Genomic DNA, 26955 nt, shown 5'->3' on the forward strand with positions numbered 1-26955 from the left:
ATCATCCTGTAAGCTCCATTCATGATGCTCATAAAACAGAACTGCCTAATAATGCATTTCTCAGGATGTATCTCCTCCATTAAGCAATGCAAGCAGTATATAAAGCAGTAACTGACAGAAATCTATGCGAAAAAGATATACCAACAATTGTGGCTGGATGCTTTAATACGCCCTTCTCAGAAATTATAAATTACATAGTACAAAAATGAATGATGCATATTTGAATAACATAATTACTAAATCTGATCTAATAGTTATAAAATTACACACAATACACATAGAGAACATACTATTTTTGAACTCATACAAAACTTTTTGAATTTTCTCAGTGGACAAAATCCCAAACCACCAAGATACCTTCAATAATGTTAAAAAACCAATGTCATGCAGATATTCCCAAACTATAATATGATGAATGGTAATAAATAAATAACAAAATCACTAAAAAATAAAACAAAATACAGTTTGCAAATGACAAAACTCTAGCATAGAACTTCAGTTAAAGAGAAGTTCCTAAGTGATGACACTGAAAGCAACACATGCAAAATCTACTCAACACAGCTAACTATTTAGAAAGAAACTTATGGCTGTGAATATTTCTACCAGAAAACAAGGATTACAAATAAGTGAGTTAAATGTTCAACAAACTACAAAATGTGGCAATCAATTTCTACATGTGTTCCAAGATGATTTAATTTTATAAAATCATTGATGCTTACCAACATGCCACTAAGCCTCAGTCGTGTTTGTGTAGTCAAACAATCTGAAGAGAAAAAAACTTTGTGAGGCAATTTTGGCTTTTTTAAGCTTATACGTTTTACACACAGACACACACACACACACACACACACACACAGTCTCTGACTCTCATTCTTTTATTCCCTCCTGCTAATTTCTAAGGATTTCCAACTATAGAGACTCTCCAACATCTTTTTAGGGTATTGTTCTCTAATCTCTTTCTATATCAGAAATTTCCTTTATCTAAAATATGACATGATTTGGGGAAATCAAATGTATCTATTTAGTAAAGGTATTTAAGAATGTCTCAAAATAAAACCTTAAAACAGCTTCCTCATTTTTATGAAAGTTCCGTAAACACGATTGCCATTATACAATAAGTAACAGTGAGAAGGAAGGGACCTATTTCATCACATAGCCTACCAAGGATAGGTGAAAACAATTTACCAGAGGAGAAAATAAAGAGAATGCTGCAAAGTTTAAAAAGTTGGATGGTAAGAAGTCTGGACATTAGGTCAAAATCAAAGAAAACCCAGGCATGAGAGACTAAGTTTAAGATTGGTTTTTGCTCAAATGCAGTATCATCCTTGCAGGATGGTGAGTGGTTGGTTTTAGCTACAAGATAATACAGTCTTAGCAAAGCAGCACAAAGGGTGATAGGTGAAATGTAAAGACTCACGTTGAGATTTAACACATGAATACGTATTAATGAATTAGAGTATTCTGTAACACTGGGGTCAATTTTTAACCAATATCACTGAATACAGTTTGTGGTTTGTTATGTAGGGTGCTAAACTTTCAACTTAATTTACTTAGGGAAATGTTCTTAGAAATGGAAAGGTGCCATCCTCAAATACACAATTTTATGAGGGAAACATATGTATTTTTTATATACCAAATATGAGACAAAGTATAAATTTCAAAAAAAATTACTATTTTGGAGGGAGATAGCTGTAAACAACTATTTTTGCAATCTGCTGATATCCATGACTACCTGAAGGTAAAATTCATCATGACTATAATTAACTTGCCCGCAGAATATAAAAACATAAATAATATATTAATAAGAAACTTGATAATGTGTAAAATAATTAAAAAGGTAAATATTAATTAAGTAAAAAGTTGTAATCTTAGTTATAAATTGTAGTTTCAAATACTGAATAATCAATTACAGTAACATACTTAAAACTGTCACCTACACTTTAAATGTCAATGTCTCTTCATGTTAAGACAATAACAAAGGGCCGGCGCTGTGGCGTAGCAGGTTAAAGCCCTGGCCTGGAGTGCCGGCATCCCATGCGGGTGCTGGCATCCCATGTGGGCACTGGCTCAAGACCCAGCTGCTCCACTTTGATCCAGCTGTCTGCTGTGGCCTGGGAAAGCAGTGGATGATGGTCCAAGTCCCTGGGCCCCAGCACCCACATGGGAGACCCGGAAGAAGCTCCTGGCTTCGGATTAGCACAGTTCCAGCCATTGCGGCCATCTGGGGATTGAACCATCAGATGGAGGAGCTCTCTCTCTCTCTCCTCTCTCTGTGTAACTCTGACTTTCAAATAAATAAATAAATAAATCTTAAAAAAGAAAAAAGGACAATAACAAAATTACCTCCTCCAGTGGAACAGAAAGTGATCAGCCAGCCAATACCAGCAGCAAAAGCGGTTTGTATGGAGTTAACAAAATTTCCTTAAAAGAAGGCAAAACAATTTTTTATTAAAAAAATCTTTGAATATTTTGTTTCAGGAAAGTTTTAAATCTACAAAAGAAAAATTGTGAAGTAGTAATACAAAAAATTCCAAATCACATCCTGCTTCCCTTATTATCAACATCCAATTTCTGATTACCATTAATATTAACAGAAAATAAATCTTCCAAATTATTTTTTCTTTTAATCTCATCCCCTCCCAATCCACTCAACTATGACCAATTATCTCTCTACTTGCACTGAACATGTCAGATCCTTTCGACAGTTTTCCAAGTTGTTCATTACATAAAAATTTAAATTCATTTCTTCATTGAGAAAGAAATTCAAACTGTCACATAAAGCCCCTTGTGATCTCACTTTGTCTACTTACTCAATATTTCTCCCCATACCACTCCACCCCATTACTCACTGTCAGACTCATGAAGTATCAAATTCCCCACATATGCGGTGATCTTCTAAGGCTTCTTATCATTTTTCGTGAATGACTGGGAATGATCTCTTTCAAGAAGTGTTTTCTAACCATTCTTTTTCCTCAGCTGCGTAATATCTTTTATGCTTCCCATGCTTATCTAGCCTAATATTTACTACATTGCATTTTAATTGTTTCAGTGAGGTTGCTGATGGCAGGATTGTGCATTACGGCACCAGTCCTAGTTTCTGACACATAACTGATATTCAGTGATGAAATGAACATCCTTTTAATTGTGAAAACTATCATTTCATGGATAGTTCAAACCAAGTATCTGATTAAATTACTTGATGAATTAAAAGCCAAAATTAAAATTTTAAACTTTAAACTGGATAGGCGTGAATTTACTGCCTGTTATGGACACCTATGAAAGCAATCACACACCTGGATTACTGAACATTTAGTAGTACTCTGAAAGACAAAACCTTTTCACTGAGTCTCATCTCCTAGCCACTGACAAAATCTTCATGGTTGCAGTTTCTGTACAATTCTAGTTTCTACTATTCAGCAGAGATGAAAGAAAATGACAATTCCCTTCTAAGAAGCATAGAGAAGATATTTAACATCTCACAATTTCAAAATATCCTTGAGATTCAAGAAAACTAAGGAAAAAATTACCTGTTGTTAGTTCTGTCACTGTGCTTCTAACATGCTGCATGGCAAAATTCACTAAACTTTCTTTCGATCTGTCTCCATGATACTTCACTGCAGCCTATTGATTTTTTAAAAAGAGAAAAATCTTTTACTTTTTAAAACTCACTAAAAAACCTATGTTTTTATTTTACATTATTTTAAACAATGCAGTGACCTCTATTTTTCAACAGTATAGCATATTTCTTTCTTTCCAAATGTTTATTTAGGGGGCTGGCACTATGGCATAGTGGGTTAAGCATCTGCCTCTGGTGCCGGCATACCATGTGGGTGCCAGTTCGAGTCCTGGCTGCTCCACTTCTGATCCAGCTCTCTTCTACGGCCTAGGAAAGCAGTAGAGGATGGCCCAAGTCCTTGGGCCCCTGCACCCGCATGGGAAATACGGAAGAAACTTCTGCCTGGCTCCTGGCTTCAGATTAGTCCAGCTCCAGCTGTTGTGGCCATTTGGGGAGTGAACCAGTAGTTGAAGACCTCTCTCTCTGCCTCTGCCTCTTTGTCACTCTGCCTTTCAAATAAATAAATAAATAAATAAATAAATAAATAAAAGATCATGGGAAAGGCACATTATGAAAAAACTATTCATGGATCTCAAAAATTTTAAAAAAATAAAACATTTATTCATTTTTATTCAATTTGAAAGGCAGAAAGAGGGGGCTGGTATTGTGTCACAGCGGGTAAAGCCACTGCCTAAGATGCCACATCCCATATTTGAGTGCCAGTACTTTTGATCCCTCTCTTTATTAATGGCCTGGGAAAGCAGAGGAAGATGGCCCAAGTGTTTGGTTCCCTGTACCCACATGGGAGACCTGCAAGAAGCTCCTGGCTTCAGCCTGCCCCAGCGCTGGCGGTAACAGCCATCTGGGGAGTGAACCAGAGGAGGCAAGATGTCTATTTTTCCCTTTCCCTCCTTCTCTATAACTCCTTCAAAATAAATACATAAATCTGTAAAAAAAGAAAAACAGACACAGAGAGCTCTTCCATCTGCTAGCTCACTACCCAAATGCCCCCAATAGCCAGGGGCTGCCAGGTTGAAGCCAGCAACCAGAACCCCAACTTGAGTCACCCCCTGAGTGGCAGGACTCAGTACTTCAGCCATCATTTGCTGCCTTCCAGGTGTGTTAAAAGGAAGCTGGATGGAAAGCAGAGGCAGAGGGGGGACTCAATCCCAAGCACTCAGATACAGGATCCAGGTGTCCCAAGTGTTAGCTTAACTTGCTGTATCAAAATGCCCACCTCAGTTTAGTGAATTTCTAAATGATACTTTGAGAATCTCAGATTCATAGATTTTATGGATGATATTTTAGAAACAATATTTTTAACAGTTTTAGTTTCAATTTCATCATTGGAAATTGGAAATACTAGAGCCATGTACTCAATGAAATGAGACTTGTAAGAACGTTTCATAAAGTACAAAGCTCAACATGCATATTGAATAAATTATATTAAGGTAGAAACTAAAATGGGCAGACATTTCATTTTGAAATGCAGCAAAGATGAAGTAATGGCATCTAATGTTTTTATTCATAAAATAATTCAAAATATTTACTACTGGAGCCTAATTAGATGGCTCCAAAATTGAGACTTAAAAAAAAAAAATCACAACAAATTCACATGCTGTGCCTTCTCTGGTATTTTGTTTAAAGTTCCACAGATTTGAAAAATGCCAACTTTATTCCTTACCATTCCAGATCTAAAAATGAAGAGGCTGGGATAACTGTTGACTCCTTTCATTCGGCAAAGCATTCTATCATCACCACAATTAACAGCTCCAATCCGAAGCAATCCATCTACTTCTTTGGCAAAGTCTCTCCACTATGAGAAGAAAGGAAAACAATTACTTCTCTGATAAGTTCATTCTTCTTCAAGCTATACTTTCTGCAAGGAGAAAATTTTTATCGAATAAAACCATACAGACATGAAAGCACTAATAATTACTTCTGATAGTTACAGTTACTATTAATGGGAAAAAACCCAACATACTAAAAAATGGAAAAAAATGTATATATAACAAATCAATTAGAAAAAGCTTTAATAATCTAGATATAAAAAATACATACGGTAGGAGCCAAATCATGGCAGTGTGAACATCCTGGGGAGTAAAAGTTTACAAACCATAGTTCTCCAGAATTAACAGCAGCATCTAAAAATATATAATACAGAAACATCTTAAAATTACTTGCTAAATGTTCACATGTTTTAGTTAAAAAATTTTTTTGTTGCAGCAGAATGGAAGTCATAAATTTTTCATACTGCCTTTATCATTTTCTGTGTAACTTTTTTCTATAAAAAGAAAATGTTATTTCAAATGTTAACTCTCTGAAGCACATTAGTAAACAAGTAGCAGCCTTGAAATACAAGATGAATTTGGCCATGATGCTATAAAGAGGGATGGTATAAGGAAATAACAGCCATACTTCATATAAGAGAGTTTATGTGGATAAGAGAAATAAAGAGAAGCAATGCAAGTGACAGAAATTCTAGTATTGCCTAACGCATAGATTAAGGATAGAGGTCTTGAATTTTTCCTTCTAAAATGTTTTTTATTTATTTTCTTTTCCTTTGAAAGGCAGAATGGCAAAGAGAAAGAGAAAGAGAGGGAGAGACAGAGGGAAATCAAGAGATCTTCTATCTGCTGGTTAACTTCCCAAATGTCCACAGTAACCAGGGCTGGGCCAGGCCAAAGCCAGGAATCTGGAACTCAATCTGGGTATCTCATATTGGTGGCAGGGACTTCAGCTACTATCTGCCACCTCTCAGGATGCACATCAGCAGGAAGCCGGAGAGGAAGTAGAGCAGCTCGACTATAACCAGGCACTCCAACGAAGGATGCAAAGTCCCAAGCAGCAAACATGCCTGCCCCAGTCCATTATAACAGTGGCTTCTAAATTTGAATGAAGCAAGTGACCTACGTGATTTAACAAGAATTATCAAGATCAAGTTTAATCATTTAAATAGGATGTTTACCATGTAAAAATCATACTGCTTGAAAAGTGTAAGATAAAGTTTAAAAAAACTCAAAGCATTCATAAATTATCTGCTGAAGTGATAGATTTGAACACCATATAACATCTAGCCAGCAGTTCAGTGTATATCATAATCTGTAAAATGACCTGATGGAAGTAAACAAAACTTACTCATTTTAAACATTTTAACACCATAAGGATGTACTCTGACATTCAAGATAAGAGGTGAAGGTAACTTACTTTTGTTTTTGTTTTTTTTTGGTTTTTGGACAGGCAGAGTGGACAGTGAGAGAGAGACAGGGAGAAAGGCCTTCCTTTACCGTTGGTTCTGCGCTGATCTGAAGCCAGGAGCTTCCTCCTGGTCTCCCATGTGGGTGCAGGGCCCAAAGACTTGGGCCATCCTCTACTGCCTTCCCGGGCCACAGCAGAGATCTGGACTAGAAGAGGGGCAACCGGGATAGAACCCGGCGCCCCGACCGGGACTAGAACCTGGTGTGCTGGCACTGCAGGCGGAGGATTAGCCTATTGAGCCACGGTACCGGCCGGTAATTTACTTTGATTTAAAGAAGTTTCATGTAATTCCATACCAAAATCAGTTATCAGTAATTTAAGTTTCCATAAATTATAGTAAGACATCAAACTACACATGCAGACTTTCCTAAATATACACGCAGTTGATTTAGGTTTATTAGAAACACATTCAGGACTCAACATTCATCTACGTTTCAACTGTAAGATAGATCTGTGGGAAAAGTTAAGCTGTATATTACAAGTAAGGTATATAAATCAGGATTTTATTTGCTGTTCTCTGCCAACATTTAAAATGTCCAATAGACAAATCTAGGTGGTGGAAATAACTACCAAGCCACTTCGAGACCTAGCTGCAACCCCTGGGATTCAACTCCTTGCTAATGTGCCTGGGAAAGCAGTGGAGGATGGCCCATGTGCTTGGGCTCCTGTACCCACGTGGGAAACCTGGAAGAACCTATGGGAGTGGATAGAAGATCTTTTGCTCTCATTGTCTCTCCCTCTCTGTAACTGCCTTTCAATTAAAAAAAAAATTACAAAAAGAAAAAAAAAAAAAACGAACTGCCAAGCTGGCTTATAAACTGGTATTATTTTGGGTAAAAGTTCTACTAGAATTAATGAAACCTTAATAGAAAACAGATAATCTTACTAGATATAGACTACTAATGTGATTATTTACACATAAAAATAGAGCAATAACCAGACAAGGTGTTATTGTTCCTAAGTCAAATGAAAATATGATGTTAATACAAGTGTGAAAGGATTCAATTTGTCACAAAACCTTGTTTACTTTGAAAATGTCTATCTTGGTATTTTGTTTCCATAGAGCACGTCTAATATATTTCTAGTTTCCACTGTCTGTTGAGTAATAAGTTTAAAAATGTTTTATATCCAGTATTATCACAGTTCAATGGGATGATTCTGCATAACTCAGTGGCCCAGAATGGAATTTGTTTATTTCAAAATGCAACTTTCTGGGGTTTAGTGTTCAGCCCACGTGGTTAAGATGCAGCTTTAGGACATCCACATCCCATATTGGAGTACCTGGATTAAAGAGTCCTGGCCCTACTTCCAGTTCCAGGTTCCTTCTAATGTGCCCTGTGGGAGGCAGCAGGTGATGATCATGCTACCGATGCGGGTGATCTAGATTGGGTTCTAGTCACCTGGCTTTGGCTTGGCCCAGCCCTGGTTGTCACAGCCATTTGGGGTGAACCAGATGATGCAAGCTCTTTTTCTGGCTACCTGTGTCTCCTGTTCATCTTTCAAATACAGTGAAAATTTAAAAAAATTATAAATTCAATTTTCAGCTTCTAAACCACATAACTATGACTAATGTCTATTAATACTGATACAATAGCTTCTGTTGACAAAGCAAACTACAAGGCAGAAATGCTTAAGTTCCTCTCCTTGAGCTGTATTTAAAAAGATGTCTGTGTGTACACCATTCAGAGTGATTAGTACACATGTGAGATGTTCTCTGCTTTTGTAAAATCTATCTATAGCTTACACATAATGACTGAAATCCATGCATAGTATGGTCACAAACACATTTTCCATGAACTTTTTGAAGATTCCCTCATATGCATGGATTTCAAATTATGTTGGCACCAAAATAAACTTATCTTTTAATTCTATTTTTCCACCAACTCTTTGAAGTACACTTGTACTACTGCACTGAACAAATGTACCATGTTTAATGGAAAGGATGAAAACATTTTAAAAGTTTTAAATATGGAGCTTATTAATCACATTTTCTCTTTTGTACTACAACTGAACATTCTGGCATTAAAAGTGAACTACCATGTAATTTGGACTAACTCTCCAACTATAGACAAGTAAGTGGAAAACTGCATAAAATATAAAAGACCTCTGTTGAAACCATCAGTTACCAATGCAATGAACCAATAGGGGTCCAAGGTATGGGAGGAAGTGGGAATCAGAGAATAAGTGTTTGCCTTTCTATAAGAGGTAGCTGACAAGAAACAGCAGAATTTCCTATAGATCCATGAGCCTAGAAGCACAAAAGGGGCGTTCAGTGCACGTGTAAGGCTCTGTAAATACAAAAACAAAACTGGAAAGTGACTACTCCTCTCAAGGACCAAAGATCAGCTTTTCAAACATTTCAGGCTGTTTGATAAAGTTTATTTGAGATAGTTGATGGCGCTAGCCAAAAGAAAACACAGTTCCTTGCTGCAGGAAGAGAACAAAAATAACTTTAAAAATAACTATAATTCTTCATATAATCATTAAAAAAAAAGGCAAGACTAAATAATTCAAACAATACAAACTGGTAATAGAAACTGTGACCTACAAACCAAGTAGACTGAATTGATATTTACATTAAGTACAAACTGATTCTCCTATCCACCTTTGTTCTGCTTCTTCAACTCAAACTTCAGGATTATCTTGTCTTAGCCTACTAATACCAAGAGTAGAATTAGAGATCAGATATAATAATGGCAAATATATATTTCAAACCTATCAGCCGGCGCCGTGGCTCAATAGGCTAATCCTCCACCTTGCGGCGCCGGCACACCGGGTTCTAGTCCCGGTTGGGGCGCCGGATTCTGTCCCGGTTGCCCCTCTTCCAGGCCAGCTCTCTGCTATGGCCAGGGAGTGCAGTGGAGGATGGCCCAGGTGCTTGGGCCCTGCACCCCATGGGAGACCAGGAAAAGCACCTGGATCCTGGATCCTGCCATCGGATCAGCGCGGTGCGCCGGCTGCAGCGGCGGCCATTGGAGGGTGAACCAACGGCAAAAAGGAAGACCTTTCTCTCTCTGTCTCTCTCTCTCACTGTCCACTCTGCCTGTCAAAAAAAAAAAAAAAAAAAAAAAAAAAAAAAACAAAAACAAAAACACCTATCAATATTAGTTAATCAACTCAGAATTATCTCTTAAATTTCCTGGCTCTAATTTATTTTGTTTGGAGATATATATAAACTATTAGCAATTCTTAACATTTTCTCCAGTGACAAGTGAAAAAGTCTGAATTCATATGCAGTGTAACTAACTGTAAAGCCTAATTCTGGGTGGATTAATAGATTAGTCAGCTTACAGGTTTTGTTTAGTTCCCTTGATTCTCTCTATAATTAAAATGATTTCTGACCCACTGTTCCACAAAAAGATTCACTAATATATGAGGAGATGAGACACAGTAACATGTAGCTTGCATAAACACATGTAGTAATGATTCTACTGGCTTGTGACATGGGTATTAGTTCTGTCTACCAACAATCCACATGAGTCTAATTTTCTTCTTTTCCTTTGTAGGAAGATACATTTTCTGTTCACCTAGGACTTGTATAAGTGTTAGCATGCAAGACTTGTAATAAAATAATGTATTTAATAGTTACTTTGTATGCCTGAGCTCACCAACATGATGTAGAAAATAAAACGAAATCCTTGCTTAGAAGGAAGTGAACAAAATACAGTGGCTACAATACATCTTTTAGGATGATAATATATGATAAGCCTATAGGTACTCATACATACATTTTTTTCAACTGGCTTGCTATTTTAGTTTTCTAAATTAAATGATACTGAAATAGAGAAAAATAAAAATTGGAATTTGGTTTGAGGCAAATTTATTGTTTTGAAGTAGAAAATGAGGAATAGACCTATTATCACCACACAAAGGCTGAAAGTAAAAGAATCAAATATTTGTCATTTCCTAATGCAGTGGAAAATACAAAACTGTATTTTTATTCCCATTTTCACATAAATCACAGATCAAATTAAATCTCCTTCCAAAATAACTACATATTTATTCAGAACTAAAATCACAAAGCTCTGAAACTCTTCAACAAGCCTGTAGCAAGCTGACTTAGCATCTACTATGTCTTGGACTTGTTTTGTGCCCTGCAAAATTCATATTGAAATACATCCTCCACTGTGAGGTAGTAAGCGGATGGAAATTTAATCCACATGTAGTATTTAGAGGAGGGTCCACTGGATAATGATTAGGAATAGTTAAGGTCACAGAATGGAAAGTCTGTCATTAAATCCTGGTGGCTCTATAACATGGAGACCAGGACACACATGTGCTCCCTGTTGCCATGTGATACCTTGGGACTCTGCCAGCAGAAGGCTGTTACAAGGTGGGCCCCCTTAGTCTTGTATCAGAACCATTAGCCAAAATAAAACTTTGTTGTTTTTTTTTTTTTTAAATAAAAATTTTTTTTTTTTTTGACAGGCAGAGTGGACAGTGAGAGAGAGAGACAGGGAGAAAGGTCTTCGTTTACCGTTGGTTCACCCTCCAATGGCCGTTGCGGCCGGCACACCGCGCCGATCCGAAACCAGGAGCCAGGTGCTTCTCTTGGTCTCCCATGTGGGTGCAGGGCCCAAGAACTTGGGCCATCCTCCACTGCACTCCTGGGCCACAGCAGAGAGCTGGACTGGAAGAGGAGCAACCGGGACAGAATCCAGCGCTCTGACCGGGACTAGAACCTGGTGTGCCTCCGCAGGCGGAGGATTAGCCTAGTGAGCTGCGGTGCTGGCCTGTTTTTTGTAACTTATCTAGTATGTGGTCTTATGTTATGAGCAAGAGAAAATAGACTAAAATAGTATCGAAACTATTATGAACTGATACAGACTACATATTATTTTTACTATTTTTACTTGGTATAAATACTTTGCTGCAGAAACATTAATGTTTTTATTATGGGACACTGCTCTATATTCTGCTAAGAACATTATTTAATATACTGGATATATCACATTGCCTTTCTAACATCTAAAGAGTTTCTAAATTCCAAACACATTTGGAACTCATGAGTTTTAGGTAAGAGACTGAACTTGTTCAAGTTTTAGAAAATCATAGGCTCACAAACTTACCAAATTCTCTTCTTTCTAATGTTATGATTTCAGGATCATCATCATAAATACCTAATTTTAAAAGTATACAAAAATTATAAAATTAAAATATATTACCACATAAAAAGATTACTCATTTTAATCATGAAAAAATCAGTTACCTATACTAAATCTCAAACTCAAACATGCAATTTAAAAAAACCCAAAATAATAATAATTATTGACAAATTTGAAGAGTGATCTACACATACTAGATTCCTCATATGGACTGTTATAGGAGTGTGTGGGAGGGTTCTTATTAGTCATATAGTCTCATCTACACAGAAAATTTGTTTTTAACTTTTGATTTTAAATTATAGACTCATAGGAAGCTGCCTAACCAGTATAAACTCTCATGTCCCCTTCATCTAGCTTCCCCTAACAGTGTCAGGTTATGTAGCTGCAGTACAGTACTAAAACCAGGAAACAGTGTGTAAATGAGAGTATATTACTGTTACCTACACAACAGACCTCATTCAGTTTTCTGACTGTGGTTTTTAATAAGTGGCATCACTATCAAGTGTTTTCCACTGCTAAAAATCTTGTACTTACAACTTATGTACAGGTAAAGATAAAAACGTTAAACAAACTATTTGCCACAATAATTACTGTCAATGTGAGAAAATTTCTTATTACTATATAAAATATCCAAATCATATTAACAATGAATATAGACCAGAAATCAGCAAACTTTTCTGTAGAAACTATTAGTAAGTATTTTAGGCTTTGGGCAACATGTAGTTTCATCGCAACTACTCAACTCTGCCTGTGGGGTGTGAAGAGAGTCACAGACAGTATGTAAACAAATGAGCATAATGGTATCCCACTAAAATGTCATTTACAAAAACAGGTGGCAAGCCGGATTTGGTCAATGCAGTGCAATTTGCCAACACCTTATAAAAATTCCCAAGCTGTTTAGAAGACACTTGAAAATACTACTTTGAAAATAAAACAGTTTTGGGAAGTAAACTCTCCAGATATAAAGTACACTGAAATAAAAGTGTACTTCGGTTCTTTATATGCCTTTAAGGATGAATAACAACCAGGAGAAACATTGCTTATCTAAACACACTCTTCCTGCCTTAATAACTTGTGTTTACTTTCTCTCTGCCTTAGTTCCTTTAACTTGTTTCCTCCCTCTGCTCTTGCCTTACTTTTTCTTACTCTTATCAACACCTTAAAAGTCATTATCAATAAGGGTTCTAAATTAGATGGATGGCAATTTCTTACTAAATAAGACATGCTAAATTTTTTTGAAAGACTTCAATATTTAAGTAATCTTTACTTTAAAAGTATTTAAGATCTAACAAATACATCTTCACTTGTGTAAACATAATTTCTATATAATAAACTTTCCTTTAAAACATTTTTTAAAAGATTATTTTAAAGGCAGAGCCACAGCGAAGGAGAGAGGGAGAGATAAAAGAGAAAGAAAGAGATAGAGATCAATCTTCTATCCACTGGTTCACCCCCAAATGGCAGCAACAGCCAGAGCTGGGCTGATCCGAAGCCAGGAACCAGGAGCTTCCTCCAGGTCTCCCATATGGGTGCAGGAGCCCAAGGACTTGGGTCATCCTCTGCTGCCTTCCTAGGTGCATTAGCAAGGAGCTGGATCCGAAGCGGTGTAGCTGGGACTCGAACCGCAGCTTTAATCACTATGCCAGTGATGGTACCTATGGTAAACTAAGGAGTTAAAACAGGGGCCAGCATCATGGAATCCTGGTGTAGTGGGTTAAGCAGGATGCCACCAGCATCCATTTGGGTACTAGTTGAGTCCTGGCTGCTTTACTTCTGATCCAGCTCCCTGCTAATACACCTGGGAGAGCAGCAAAGGATGGCCCAAGTATTTGGGCCCCTGAACCCACGTGGGAAACCTGAAAGCTCCTGGCTCCTAGCTTCAGCCCAGCTCAACCCTGGCTGTTGTGGCCATTTGGGGAGTGAACCACTGGCTGGTAGATCTCTCTTTTCCTTTCTCCCTCTCTCTCTAACTCTGCCTTTCACATTAATAATAAATCTTAAAAAAAAAAGAATTAAACAAAATGATATATAACACATAATAAAGGATTGAAACAAAATTAACTTTCACTCAGATAAAAAAACAATTTCCTAAGTAAATATCACCTTACCAAAATCGTAACGATAATAGTTCCAGCTTTCATACTGGCCACCTTGATTATCTTCAAGTCCCTTTTCTCCATATTTGTCATACTTTTTTCGAAGATCCTCATCTTTGAGTACTTCATATGCTCTATTTATCTTTAAAAAATCACCATGTGCATTTGGGTTATTCTGTTAGAAAAGAGAAGACATAGTTAATGTACAATGCAAGCACCTTCAGAGCCTCCATGTAGATTTCAAAACGCAGAAAATCTGGGAGATCAGATACCAACATAAGGAGGTACAATGTGATATGAGTTAGTCGGGGTTGAAATAAAGTAGTATTGTCTAAGGAACTACAATATTCAAAAAAACAATATAAACAGTAAGGGAAATAAGAACTGACTCTAAAGACTGACCAATGTAGTCATACAATCTACGTCACTCCTTCAAAGAAATGCAGCTGGGGCCAGTGCTGTGGCATAGCAAGGCCAACACCTGCAGTGCCAGCATCCCATATGGGTGTTGGTTTGAGTCCTGGCTGTCTCCACTTCCGATCCAGCTCTCTATATGGCCTGGGAAAACAGTAGAAGATTGCCCAAGGACTTGGGCCCCTGTATCAGTGTGGGAGACCTGGAAGAAGGTCCTAGCTCCTGGCTTCGGACCGGTGCAGCTCTGACCGTTGTGGCCATCTGGGGAGTGAACCAGCAGATGGAAGACCTCTCTGCTTCTGTCTCTCTTTAACTCTGCCTTTCAAGTAAATAAATAAAAACTTAAAAAATTCAGCTGAGAAAAAAACTGACTAGTAAGTCCTCTGAATCACTTTATAAATATTTGTTGCTTTAAAGACAACTTACATAAGTCTATAGGTTATTTTTCTATTTGAGGCAAAATCAACACAATAACTATAAAAAGATACATGCTCCAATCAGAAAATTAAATGAGAACTAACCAGAGTACCAATTCAAAATTGCATTAGAAACCTCTCTCTTTTGTTACTGTTTCATAGAACTGGTTTTTAAAGGACTCTTGCTTAAAAATACTTGAGGGTGAGTGTTGTGGTACAGGGAGTTAAAACAGCTGCCTGCAATGCCCTGGTGACAGTTGGGAGTCCTAACTGCTCCATTTCCAATCCAGCTCCCTGCAAATGTACCTGGATAAGCAGAGGAAGATGGCCCAAGTGCTTGGGCACCTACACCCACATGGGAGACCAAGATGTAGTTCCAGGCTCCTGGGCTTCAGTCTGGCCCAGCTGGGACTTGTTGAACCACTTGAGTAGTGAAACAGTAGATGGAAGATGTCTGTCTCTTCATTTCTCTGCAATTCTGCCTTTCAAATAAATAAATCGAATCTAACAAAAAAAAATTTGGATGTACAAGGTCTACCATCTTTCCTATGAAAGCTTAAAAATCACATTCTGAAATTTCAAAGACAAATCTAAAAGACAAAATTCATAATGAAAAAGATAACTAATAGTTCAAAGAAATATTGTGGGGGCCTGGTGCTGTTGCACAGTGGGTTAAAGTCCCAGGCTGCAGCACTGGCATCCCATATGGGTGCCAGTTCAAGTCCTGGCTGCTCCACTTCCAATCCAGCTCCCTGCTAATGGCCTGGGAATACCTGGGAAATGGTAGAGGATGGCCCAAGTCTTTGTGTCCTTGCACCTCTGAGAGAGACCCAGAGGAAGCTCCTGGCTTCGGATCAGCTCAGCTCCAGCCATTGCGGCCATTTAGGGAGTGAACTAGTGAATGTTACCCGTCTGTCTCCGTCTCTATGTCTCTCTGTAACTCTATCTTTCAAATACATAAATCTTAAAAAACAAATATTGTCTATTGTTAAGCTTTATGCAAAATGAAATAATCATATTTAAAAATTCCATCAAGAGGAAAACATAACTGTTCTTTTTGTCATTAATGAAGGCTAAATCTTACTAAGGCTTAATTAGGTAACTTATTAAAAATGCCATAAAAATTAAAACGAATTTAATTTAAAAATATTATTGGATATGTAATCACAATAGTGGCAGTGTATTTGGCTGTTCTCAAAGTTCTTGTTTACAAGGCTTCTGAACTCTTGTCTATGGATATATGCACAGAATAGCAAAAGTTAAAGCACACTATTAACTATTACTGTTAATTTAGTAACACATACCCTGAATTTTAAAGAAATTCCCCTGCTATTGTTCTAAAATATCTATATATATATTTTAAAATTTTACTTATTTATTCAAAAGCCAAAGAGGGAGAGAGAGAGAACTCCCATCTGCTGGGGCTGGGTGGACCCTGCTCAGTCTGGATCTCTCATGTGAGTGGCAGAGCTCCAGTCACCGAAGTCACCACTTGCTGCCATTCAGAATGCACATTCAGAAAGCTGGAACCAGGAGTGAAGCCTGGACTTCGATCCAGGCATTCCATCAAGGGATGCGAGCGTAACTGGTGTCTCAAATGCTACGCCAATGATGGCCCCTTTGTACTAAAACACCTAATCTCAACCCACTTTCCGAAGGAAACTACCTCACAGACATTGTTGTTTTGAGATTAATGTCTTTAATAGAACAGCTGCAAATTAGTTTACAAGTTAAGGCTGGCATTTTTGGTGCTGTCATTCCATCACACAGTTCTAAATCAGAACCCTTTGCTCTTTTTCCATTTTAGCATAGCAACTTAATTACAGGTTTTGATGTAGAATTGTTCTTAGGCATGTTGAACACTTTAAATAAAAACACAAAAACATGCTATAATACAACAATCAGGTACTTAAAACATTTTTTTTTACCTACCGGATTTTTATCAGGATGTAACTTCAATGCCAATTTCTTGAAAGCTTGTCTTATTTCTCTGCTGCTTGCAGTTTTGGACACTCCAAGTAAACTATAAAAATCCTGATCAGTGCCCACTAAAATGGCCATATACACTATCAGAAAACAGAAACCGATCCTTTTCAAGTCTCTGATATAGGCATCTTTATTTAAGCAGACTCCCATTCTCTTTTTTAATACAAGCTCTGATTTAAGTGAACATTAAGATTCACTGCTGGTTCCAGTTGATATAATATGCAACTCTGGGAACTTTTGTCCACATTACTTCGAGGGTCAATCAAGCCTTACAAAATTGGCTCCAAAGCATTAATCTAAAGGAAAGAAACCAGGCAATTAAAAATGTGTTTCAAATTAACCAGCAATTACACGTTTTTATCAAATAACATGGTCAGCAATACAATCTCTAGTAAGCGGCAAATCACTATCAGTGCCCCACACTCTGGGCTCCTTTCTTCACTGCTTCCACATTCAAAGATCCAGATTTGTGAGATCACTCAAGATAGGAAAAAAAAAAAAAACAGGTAGTGAGTGGTGGTAACTAGTTAGAACCACTAACTAGTTACTAACTAGTGGTAACTAGTTAGAACACTTACATACACACCCAGCAATTTATACGAAGAGCTTCTTACTGGCATCACAACACAGGGTGGAAATAAGCTTGCTTGCTTTCTTTCCTGTTTTTCCCCAGTGAAGTGCTGTCTTTTAGTAATACCAGTTTCTGTTTTATTTACTTCTTTATCCCCTTAAGGCTGTCTAGTTTTAATCAGATCTCACTTCCAGGAAATATCCTTTGAGGGGACCAGAAGCAGATTCCTCTCAAAGGGCCCACCGTCTTCCTAAACTGTTCCTAACAAGGCAGTGAGTTACACTTTTTTTTTTTTTTTTTGACAGGCAGAGTGGACAGTGAGGGAGAGAGACAGAGAGAAAAGTCTTCCTTTGCCGTTGGTTCACCCTCCAATGGCCGCCGCACGGTGCTGATCCGATGGCAGAAGCCAGGTACTTATCCTGGTCTCCCATGGGGTGCAGGGCCCAAGCACCTGGGCCATCCTCCACTGCACTCCCTGGCCACAGCAGAGAGCTGGCCTGGAAGAGGGGCAACCGGGACTAGAACCCGGTGTACTGGCGCCACAAGGCGGAGGATTAGCCTATTGAGCCGTGGCGCCGGCTTAGTGAGTTACACTCTTAAAGGGACATCCTTTTTCCTTGAGTTTTCTCGTAAGTCAGCTAAAGTGAATTTAGGTGGACACTGTTTTATACAAACATTAGGATAGGGGCCGGCACTGTGGCACAAGCAGGTTAAAGCCCCGGCATCCCATATGGGTACCAGTTTAAGTCCCTGCTGCTCCACTTCTGATCCAGCTCTCTGTTAATGTGCCTGGAAAAGCAGTGGAGGATGGCCCAGTCTTTGAGCCCCTGCAACCATGTGAGAGACCCCAGAAACAGCTCCTGGCTCCTGGCTTTGGATCGGCTCAGCTCTGGCAGTTGCAGCCATTTGGGTAGTGAACCAGCGGATGGAAGATCCCTCTCTCTCTCTCTCTCACCCCCCCCCCCCGCCGCCCCGTAACTTACAAATAAATAAATCTTTTTTAAAACACACTAGAATAAAAACTGCAAACTACCAGTGTAGTTCTACTGCAAACTTCATGCTTGGTAGAAACAAACAGGAAAAGAAACAGAAACGGAGAAGGAAATCAGTTATTTAGACCTGTCCACCTCTCCAAGGTAAAAATAATCTTCACATCATACCTAAACGTGTAGTTTCGTTCCAGAGATCTCAGAAAGCTCTGAAAATCTAACTTCCCGGGCATCCTGTCAGTTTCTCCTTTCTCAATTCAATTCTCGATTTAAGAAGACTTTCTCCTTACCTGTGAATTAGTCTTCCTCCTTTCTAAGCCCTGCTTTTCCTCTCATAAACACAGACCTTGTAAAACATACCGAGAGCGAACAAGCCACCACAGAAAAGGAGAACACGTTCTCACGCCCCACTTCGGGATCAGGTGCTCCTGGCTTAGCGGCTGCTCTGGGTCAGCGTGGGCGTGGCTGCCCGGCCCAGGGCCCCAGCGGCAGCACAGGTGGACGCCGCAGGTAAAGGCTACGCGAACGCTCCGAAGTCGCCCTCCCTCCAGCGCCGGATGGGGCACTATGGAGACGGGGCTCTGTTGAGGGCACGCACTGTCAAGTCCTGCTGGCGGCTGAAGGAGAAGACAGCCTGAGCAACTGGGCTGAAGTGCGAAACTGGAGCCAGGGGCGGGGGGCGGCCGGGCAGACGAAGGGTGCAGCGGGGAACACCGGGAAGCAGACGCGGAGCGAGCCCGCACGCCGCCGGCAGGGGCGGAGAGGAGGGGACACCCCGGCGCGCAGGCATCTCACCCCTCCCCTTCCCGGAGGTCCCGGGGCCCCCCGGCCCGTGCCCACCTCGCCTGCAGCAGCTCCTCATCCTCGATCCCAGCGCCGGACTCCGCCCAGCCGAGCCCAAACCGTGCTGGCGGGAAGGAAGCACGCACTCTCCGGCCGCCGGGCCCCCGTGCTCGGGAGAGGGGAGGACGAGACGCACCGGCAGCGAAGAGCGCGCGCGGCCAGCGCCGGTCGGCTCCTAGCGCGCCGGTATCCACGGGGAGCCGGGGCGGGGCCTGGCGCCAGGCATTGTGGGAAAGGCGTAGGGGAGTAGGCCGGCCTGACCGGCAACGGGCCTGGAGGGCGCGGCGCCTGCGGCGGCGACGGCAGCGGCAGCGTGACAGGGTGGTGCAGGGTTAGGTTGACGTGGCCATTGTGCGGGATCCGGCTCCGGCTCCGGCTCCGGCTCTAACCCGGAGCTGAAGGGCACGCTGTGTCCGAGCAGCCCGCGCCCCCGCACGGACGCGGCGGGCCAGCGGAACAGAGGCCGACGAGGCCCGCCCCTTCCTGGTTCCGTTGCCCGGGTAACCGGGAAACCCGGAGGGCGGGTTCGCGGTGCGATTTGTCTGTGACCCTGTCCGTAAAGGGAAGCCGGGACTGCGGGGAATTTGCGGGGTTGAGGAGTGGGTGCCGCAGAGCGCGGGAAATTTGGCAAAAAAAGGGGTGCTTTCTTGAAATGGTATCAATTGCGGTATCCGCCTAGAGTATTGAAGAGGCCGTAGGAAGCTTGGGAAGAATAAAATTGTTTACAGTTTTGTGTGAGTGTATCAAACGTTTGAACATCGGCCCGTGCTTCCTGGCTTCCGAGTCGTCCAACGTAGAAATCGGGTACTTTAAGTCCTCTTATCTTTATTTGGTTCGGAAACTACATTTCTGATCCACAGCAAAATAACGATTGAAGGAACTACATTTATAAGATTAAAAGAGGAAACATCACGATTAGAGGATTATTCGCTTATGACATCAGCTCTACATGAAATAAGTTGTAATTGATAACGATATTATGGGTAGTAAATCAAATGTCGGGTTCCTAATATATTTTGGAAGGTGGAAGAATGAATCAAGACAGAAATATTGAAGCAGCCTGATATGGTTAATATGTACCAGGGGCTGATTTAAGCATATTTGTATTGGCTCAGCCTTCCAAATAATCTTATGAGATAGCAGCTACTACACTCGTTTCACAGTTGAGGAAATGGAGGTAATAAGTGAGAGAGCTGGTGTTCAAACCTAAGCAGTGTGGCTCCAGACTTTGATGTTAACTATTATGAACACCGAAATTTTTTTTTATCATTCCCATATTTATTAGATATTCTGGTTTGGTCCATAGGAAGAATTATTGGAAGTGGACAAACAGGAAATGTTGTCTTTTCAATTTGATTAAATTCGTAAAGTTTTCCTTCAGTTTGAAATTTATGCAAGTCAGCCACTTTGAAGTAAAAGATTAACCTAAGTGTATAATTAATAAACAGACTTATTTCCTGCATCTTGTTCACCATGTGAATCCCTTCTACCAGTGAGGTTTTTTATGGGTCATGAGCACTCCTTTATGATTTCTTTCATCATCTCTCCAAAGTCACACTTAAAATTTTTTTTCCTGAAATAAGCTTCTGATTTCTCAGCTTTATTCCAACACCATTGTTTGGAATATTTCTCCTGTATTATTGTTCTCTACTGGTGGCAATTCTTCCATGACACAGTTAGGAGAGCTATCCAGGGAGATTAAGTTCCTGTAGTTCTCCAGTAGCCTATCTTTGTATAAAGCTCTCTGGTCAGGGTCCAGTCATAGCCACTCCTCCACAGAGAATTCTGCAGCCACAACCTGAATGTCAGAGGTCCTGAATAAGAAGCATTCCTTATTCCCTTGCATTCCACATCCTCTTCTGCTGGGTATCTTCCTCATGCAACCCAAGGCTTTAGGAGTCAGTCCTTCCTTGGTATGCCTTGGTATGAACTCTCCACGTGGTCCAACTTAATCAACAAAATCTTTCAATTGAACAGCAAAACAGGAAACTGGTGAGTGAAGCAGGATATGGATTGCAGGGGTTTTTATGTCATGATGAAGATACAGGCTTCATCTTTTATGTGATAGGGGAACTTTCTAAAGCATTTAAGCATCTGAAATTGTGCAATCACTAGATCATTCTGGCAGCTATTAGAGAGAGGATACAAATGGGACAAGGTGGGGGAAGAGCAGTTAAGAGAACGGTAGAGAAATAAGGTAAATGTAGCTAGCAATGGTGATTGGATATGAGAGAGAAAGGAGAGGAAGAATTTAAGGTTAATTTCTGAATTAGGTGGTTGAGTACTACTCAGTGGAGATATGATTAAGGAAAAGATAAAAGGATTTTTGGACATACCTAGTTGAAAGATTCCTAGATTATGTCTAAGTGATGATATCCAGCATGAAAGTCTCGGAAGATGGCTGAACTGGGGGACAGAATTAGGGAATCACAAACTAACCCATGGATGGAGAATGAATGAGATCACCAAGAAAAAACTTGGCAAAATAAGAAAAGTTATGGGCCAATGATATAGTCCGGGAGAATTCTAATATCAAACATATGAACTCCATGGAGACAGGAATATTTGTTTATATACTATCGTAACACTAGTTACTCCTGGTATATGGTAGATATTAAGTATTTTTTGAAGGAAAATTTAATTGGATAGAATGAAAACAGAGAGCCAGTATAGGTACTGATCATTCCTATGAAATTTGTATTCATTATGTAAAAGCTTTCTAAAAAAAACTAAAAAAAAAAAAAAAACCCGAATACATCAATAAACAAAAGATGATCAAAGATGTACAAGAAGAATTAAACATTAAGGAAGTTGATGAGAGCAATTCATGTAATATATGAAAACTTGTTAATTTGGTCTGCTTTTTAGGAGGTTACAGCCATCTTGGCAAACACTGATTCTGGTGGATGCTAAGGCTGGAAGTTTGACTGTAGAGGACTGAGCATTACCTGGGAGCTTAGGCAATGGAAGTAACAGGTGTGGGCGATCTCAGCAGTTAGCTGAGCCCAGGCATACTTCTCCCTACCCCCACCTTCTGCCAACCAGGCAAACAACTCCTAGATGTTGCCTAGGCCCATTAGGGCCACCTGGGGAGCCTTCCCAACTACTTGACCTTCAAGCTGATTGGATAAGCATATTGGTGCCAGTGTCCATTCTGTCCTATAGTTAGCATTCCCCAGAGTTGGTTACGCCCCTTCTACCTGCCCCTTATAACGTACATGCCTGTAAATAAACATGGACATATTCAACAAAGCCTTTCCCGAGGACTCTGTGTGGGAAAAGTCACCGCTGCTCTGCTCATCCTCGACAGTGTGGCTTTGCAGACTAAGCTGCAAACAGGTACATATGCTCTGTTGAAATCTCGGTGAGAAGAGAAGCTGGAAAACTGCAATGCAGCTGGAATGTGGATGCAAGTGAGGAAATAATTTAGGTCTGGAAAGATTTGAACTCATTTACACACCAGAAAAAAAAAAAAAAAGGCTGCAGGTATAAGAGAGAAGACTGATTCATTTTAAACAGCTCATGTATTTATTAAAGTTGTTTACTCTTCTCTGGCCTAGAGTCGACATAATTCTATCTTCAAGAAGTAGAGTAATAGAAGACACTTTAATCAATTACTTTAACAAACCTGTAATTATGATGAGAAACTGCATAGTGCTGTGAGAATTAATAATGGAGAAATGGCCTGAGCAAAGGTTTGAGAAAGGTCTTACAGAAAATAAACTTGATGTACATGATAATATATATTAGAGGATGTTTGAAGCAGTGGGCACAGTAAGCCCATGGACTTTGTATTTCTTTTGTTTTCTTTCCTTTTTTTTTAAAGTTTTTTTTTATTTATTTGAAAGACAGAGAGAAAGATAGAGACTTCCATTCACTGGTCACTCTCCAAATGGCCATAATGGCCAGGACTGGGCCAGTCGGAGCCAGGGGCCAGGAACCTCACCAGTGTCTCCCACATTGGTGCAGGGGTCCAAGGACTAGTGCCATCCTCTGCTGCTTTCCCAGATGCACCAATAAGGAGCTGGATTGGAACTGGAGCAGCCAGAACTCAAATCAGAGCTCATATGGGATGCAGGCATTGCAGGCAGCAGCCCAACCTGCTGTACCACAAACCTGGTCCTGGGAGCTTATATTTCAAAACAGCATGAGTATTAAGGAATGAAGAGGAATGAATGGCAACCAAAAGAAGAAATTCAACAAAATGAGACTGGAAAAGTGAATCAGGACAAGATCATAAAATGTCTAATAGTTCATTTCTAGGATTTTGATATTTTTTCCTACAGGCAATAGGAAGTCATAGAAAAGTTTTAAGCAAAGGGATATTATTATATGGTTATTACTTTACTTAATCAAAAATAACCTGAAAATACAAAAAATTGAATGCATAGTACAAACCACTGTTTTTTTTTCAACCACTTGAGAGTTATTTACTGACTTGTCCCTTTATCCTCCAAAACTGTGAGGTGTACTTTTTACAAACAAGGACATTCTCTTACACAACCAAGACACTATCATCAAAATCGGGAAATTAAAATTGATGCATTATTACCATCCAATTCTCAGACCTAATTCAGGCTTTTCTAATTATCTCTGTGTCTTTGTAGTAATAGGATCTAGCCAGCAACTAATTGTTTCATTTAGCATAATGGCATTTTAGACCCCTCAGGTTGGAAACAGCTAATTCTTCCTTGACTTTCAAGATCTGGACACTGGTGGAGACTACAGGCCAGTTATTCTGTAGGCAACTTTCTGTTTCAGTTTGTCTGAAGTGTCCTGAAATTTAATTTCGGATTGTGCATTTTGGGCAGGAATATAATAGAACACTGTGTTCTTTTCGTTGTATCTTACCTGATGGTCCCAAATTTTGATTTATCCCATTTTTAGTGTTAATTTAGATTGTTTGGTTATAGAGGTGATGGTGAGGCTTTTCTACTATACAGTCATATTTTTCCTTTTTGTAATTAGTAAATGCTTTGTGAGGAGGCACTTTGAGACGCTATGGTTATCTGATTCCACATTAAACTTTCAATTTATTAATTTATTTATATTAATATGAATTCACAGATATCTGTTTCACCCAATGGGTTAAAATCTACTGCTAACATTTATTTAGGTCAGGGGTGGGGAACATTTTTTCCGCCAAGAGCCATTGAGATATTTATAACACCATTTGGGGATCATACAAAATTATCAGCTTAAAATTTAGCCTGCTCTGTTTGGTCAAACATTTAATTAACTCACTTTTAATGTGATGGCTAGAACTTCTCTTCCTCTTTTTAATATACTTAAAATGTTAAGATGTTATTTGCAAAGTTTTTTGTTATACAGGAAGTAACAATGCTGTTACAGTCTCAGTGTAACTGGTAGCCATGGATGGCTGACTTACCAATCAGAGCTACCCAGGCTACAGCAAGACTTACACAAAAACCTAACAAAACTCACAGTTTTGTTTGGGTGAGTCCCCAAGCTTGGCGGTGGATTACCAAGAGGTATTACATCATGGAGGAAGGTGGAATGTCACAGGAACTTTTTTTTCCCCCTGGTGGGTGTCCAGCCGTTTGTCTCACAGCTACCCCCCCCCCTTTTTTTTTTTTAAAAAAAGTAGCTACTAAATCCATGAGCAGTCCAACCAATACTGAATAGTTCTGTTTCTGTTTTTGCAGTTCATTGGGGTCTTAACCATCCTCATGATCTGTTTCTCTCTTCTTCTTTTCACTTTTCCCACTTTCTTCCTCCTCATCCTCGTCAACTTCTCCATCCTGTCTGAATTCTTCCTCTTCACTGACTTCATCTTCATTTTCCTCCCCTTCACTATCTTCCTCTTCATTTCCATCCTCTTCTTCATCAAGCTCTCCCTCCTCTTCCTCATCTTCTCCTTCTTTGTCCTCTTCCTCTTCATCCACGCCATCCACCTTAGCACCCGAGTCAGTGGCTTCCTGGTCCTAGCTATGTAGGAAGGTCAGTTGGGGCAGGAGCAGAAGACGGTCATTCAGGTTAGTGACTTCACAGTTAGAAACACTCAGGCTTTTCAGACAATCCAACTTCTTCAAGGGTTCCAGGATGCTGATACCTTTCAGCTTATTTCCACTCCAGTTGAGATGTGTGAGATCTGGAAGTTTCTCTGCTACCATGCTCAGACCTCCAGGGATTCCATTGTCGCTGAGCTCAAGCTTTTGCAATTTAGACAGCTTGGGGAGATTTGAGACTGAAATCAAGGAACTCTAAATTCACAAATTTAGCTATAAAGCCCTGATTTTTCCCATCATTTGATTTGCATCTGTCCAAGACAAGTTCCTGAACGGTTGCCAGGGTCCAGTTTGTTAGCTCCAGGTAGACTTTCCTCTTTGCTTCCATGTTTCCTCTCTTCCCCCCCTTTCAGACTCTGCACCATGGGGCCAAGTGGAGAGAGGCATCCCAGCCTTGGAAAGAGTGCTTGCAGTTGGAGCCCTGTGGCATGCATGCAGGGGAGCAGAGTTCCGTCCTCATGGGAGCAGAGTGAAACCCTTGAAAAGTACTGGCAGCAGTAAGTTGTTCTGAACACAGATGCCGATTTTAACGCATGTCTCCTCAAAGTGGGAGATGAATCATTGCTTCTGTAACGTTTATAGCACTCAAATGGTGGGCTGTTGTTGTACTTAATTGTCAGTTTGTCATAGCTTTGTTGCTGAACAATTTCCTGTTGGAGGTGACCAAGCACTTCAGCTACTCCAATTGAACTGTATAGCAAAGATGTTCAGTTCCTTTGATCTTTCATCAAATGTTTCAATTAGCTTCCACATTCACCAGGATATTCAAGTATCATAGAAGACTTTTGTCCTTCCAGAGTAATGTACCCTGTTATTCGTTTTGAGTTGCGCTTTCTGCAGCCTTAATTTAGCTTCAGATGACTTCACGTTTGAAAGCAGGGAGCTGAGAAGCTGGTTGGGGCCCCCCAGCTTGATGTTCAGCTCTGAGAGGTACTTGGTGATGTCCACCATAAACGCCGGATCACACAGTCGCTTGCTCTCATTGAATCCCTGACAGGTTTTCCCTTCATCTCCAGAAACTTCTTGACTTCATCCCATGGATCACAAAACCTCACTAGCATGTTTTAGTGACTCAGCCATGTCCCTTCACAGTGATAAGCAAGCTCATTCAGCAATTCCTTCTTCGACTGGCGGCTGCTTTTGACAAAATGTATGCTTGGGACCATTATCGACGTCCCATTGTTGAACTGCAATGACTGTGCACAGAGACTTTCTTGGCATATGATGCAGTGAGGCATATAATCAAAGCACTTGGAGCAAGTCTGAGATGATTCAGTCAACAAATGCAATTAACCTTTTGCGAGTCAACCATGGCTGGAGCTCCAGCTATAGTATTGCCACCTACCTTTTCAATTGTTAGCTCAAGTTTTTCACTGAAAAAAAACAAGTCTTTCAACCAAGTCCTCATCTCTTGCAATGCCATGCATGGCTTCTAGTGACAGCAGTTCCTCTTGGCATGGCAAACTGGCAAACTCTGCAGTTATCCCACAAATAAAAACAACCAGTCAGGCAATATTTGGGTATGTCTGTTGTCTCTTTATAAGCCAGAGAAAAATTGAAACTCTTTTGCAGAATCCTTCAGTGTTCTTTCAATATCTTTTGCTAAGTCAATAATCCAATGTGGGATGGTTCTTAGAGACAAACTGACACTCTGAAACCATTTTAATTTGAGCTAACAATTCTGCAGCAGCC

General features: G+C 39.9%; 1 protein-coding gene and 2 pseudogenes across 3 annotated transcripts in view; all 3 read right to left on the bottom strand.

Annotated features, from left to right (window-relative positions):
* Window positions 1-19719, bottom strand: part of DNAJC10 (DnaJ heat shock protein family (Hsp40) member C10) — a 50432-nt gene extending 30713 nt beyond the window's left edge. Inside the window, exons 1-10 of one of the 3 annotated variants that reach the window (XM_051848381.2) lie at window positions 19232-19719; window positions 18752-19008; window positions 16778-17127; window positions 14028-14190; window positions 11884-11934; window positions 5618-5700; window positions 5241-5372; window positions 3528-3621; window positions 2344-2421; window positions 720-763 (exon numbers count right to left, since the gene is read on the bottom strand). In XM_051848381.2, the coding sequence (XP_051704341.1) occupies window positions 720-763; window positions 2344-2421; window positions 3528-3621; window positions 5241-5372; window positions 5618-5700; window positions 11884-11934; window positions 14028-14190; window positions 16778-16981 (849 nt within the window). In that variant the 5' untranslated portion in view covers window positions 16982-17127; window positions 18752-19008; window positions 19232-19719. Of the gene's footprint in view, window positions 1-719; window positions 764-2343; window positions 2422-3527; window positions 3622-5240; window positions 5373-5617; window positions 5701-11883; window positions 11935-14027; window positions 14191-16777; window positions 17128-18681; window positions 19009-19231 lie in introns of all 3 variants that reach the window. The other 2 variants (XM_070070500.1, XM_051848380.2) reach the window with 2 other exon arrangements.
* On the bottom strand, window positions 19567-21502 carry LOC138848863 (zinc finger protein 766-like; annotated as a pseudogene).
* Window positions 21503-24912: 3410 nt separating this feature from the next.
* LOC100347653 (acidic leucine-rich nuclear phosphoprotein 32 family member B pseudogene) lies at window positions 24913-25787 on the bottom strand (annotated as a pseudogene).
* Between the last annotated feature and the right edge of the window lie 1168 nt (window positions 25788-26955).

This window comes from Oryctolagus cuniculus, chromosome 3, assembly GCF_964237555.1.
Source record: "Oryctolagus cuniculus chromosome 3, mOryCun1.1, whole genome shotgun sequence".
Lineage (NCBI taxonomy): Eukaryota > Metazoa > Chordata > Mammalia > Lagomorpha > Leporidae > Oryctolagus > Oryctolagus cuniculus.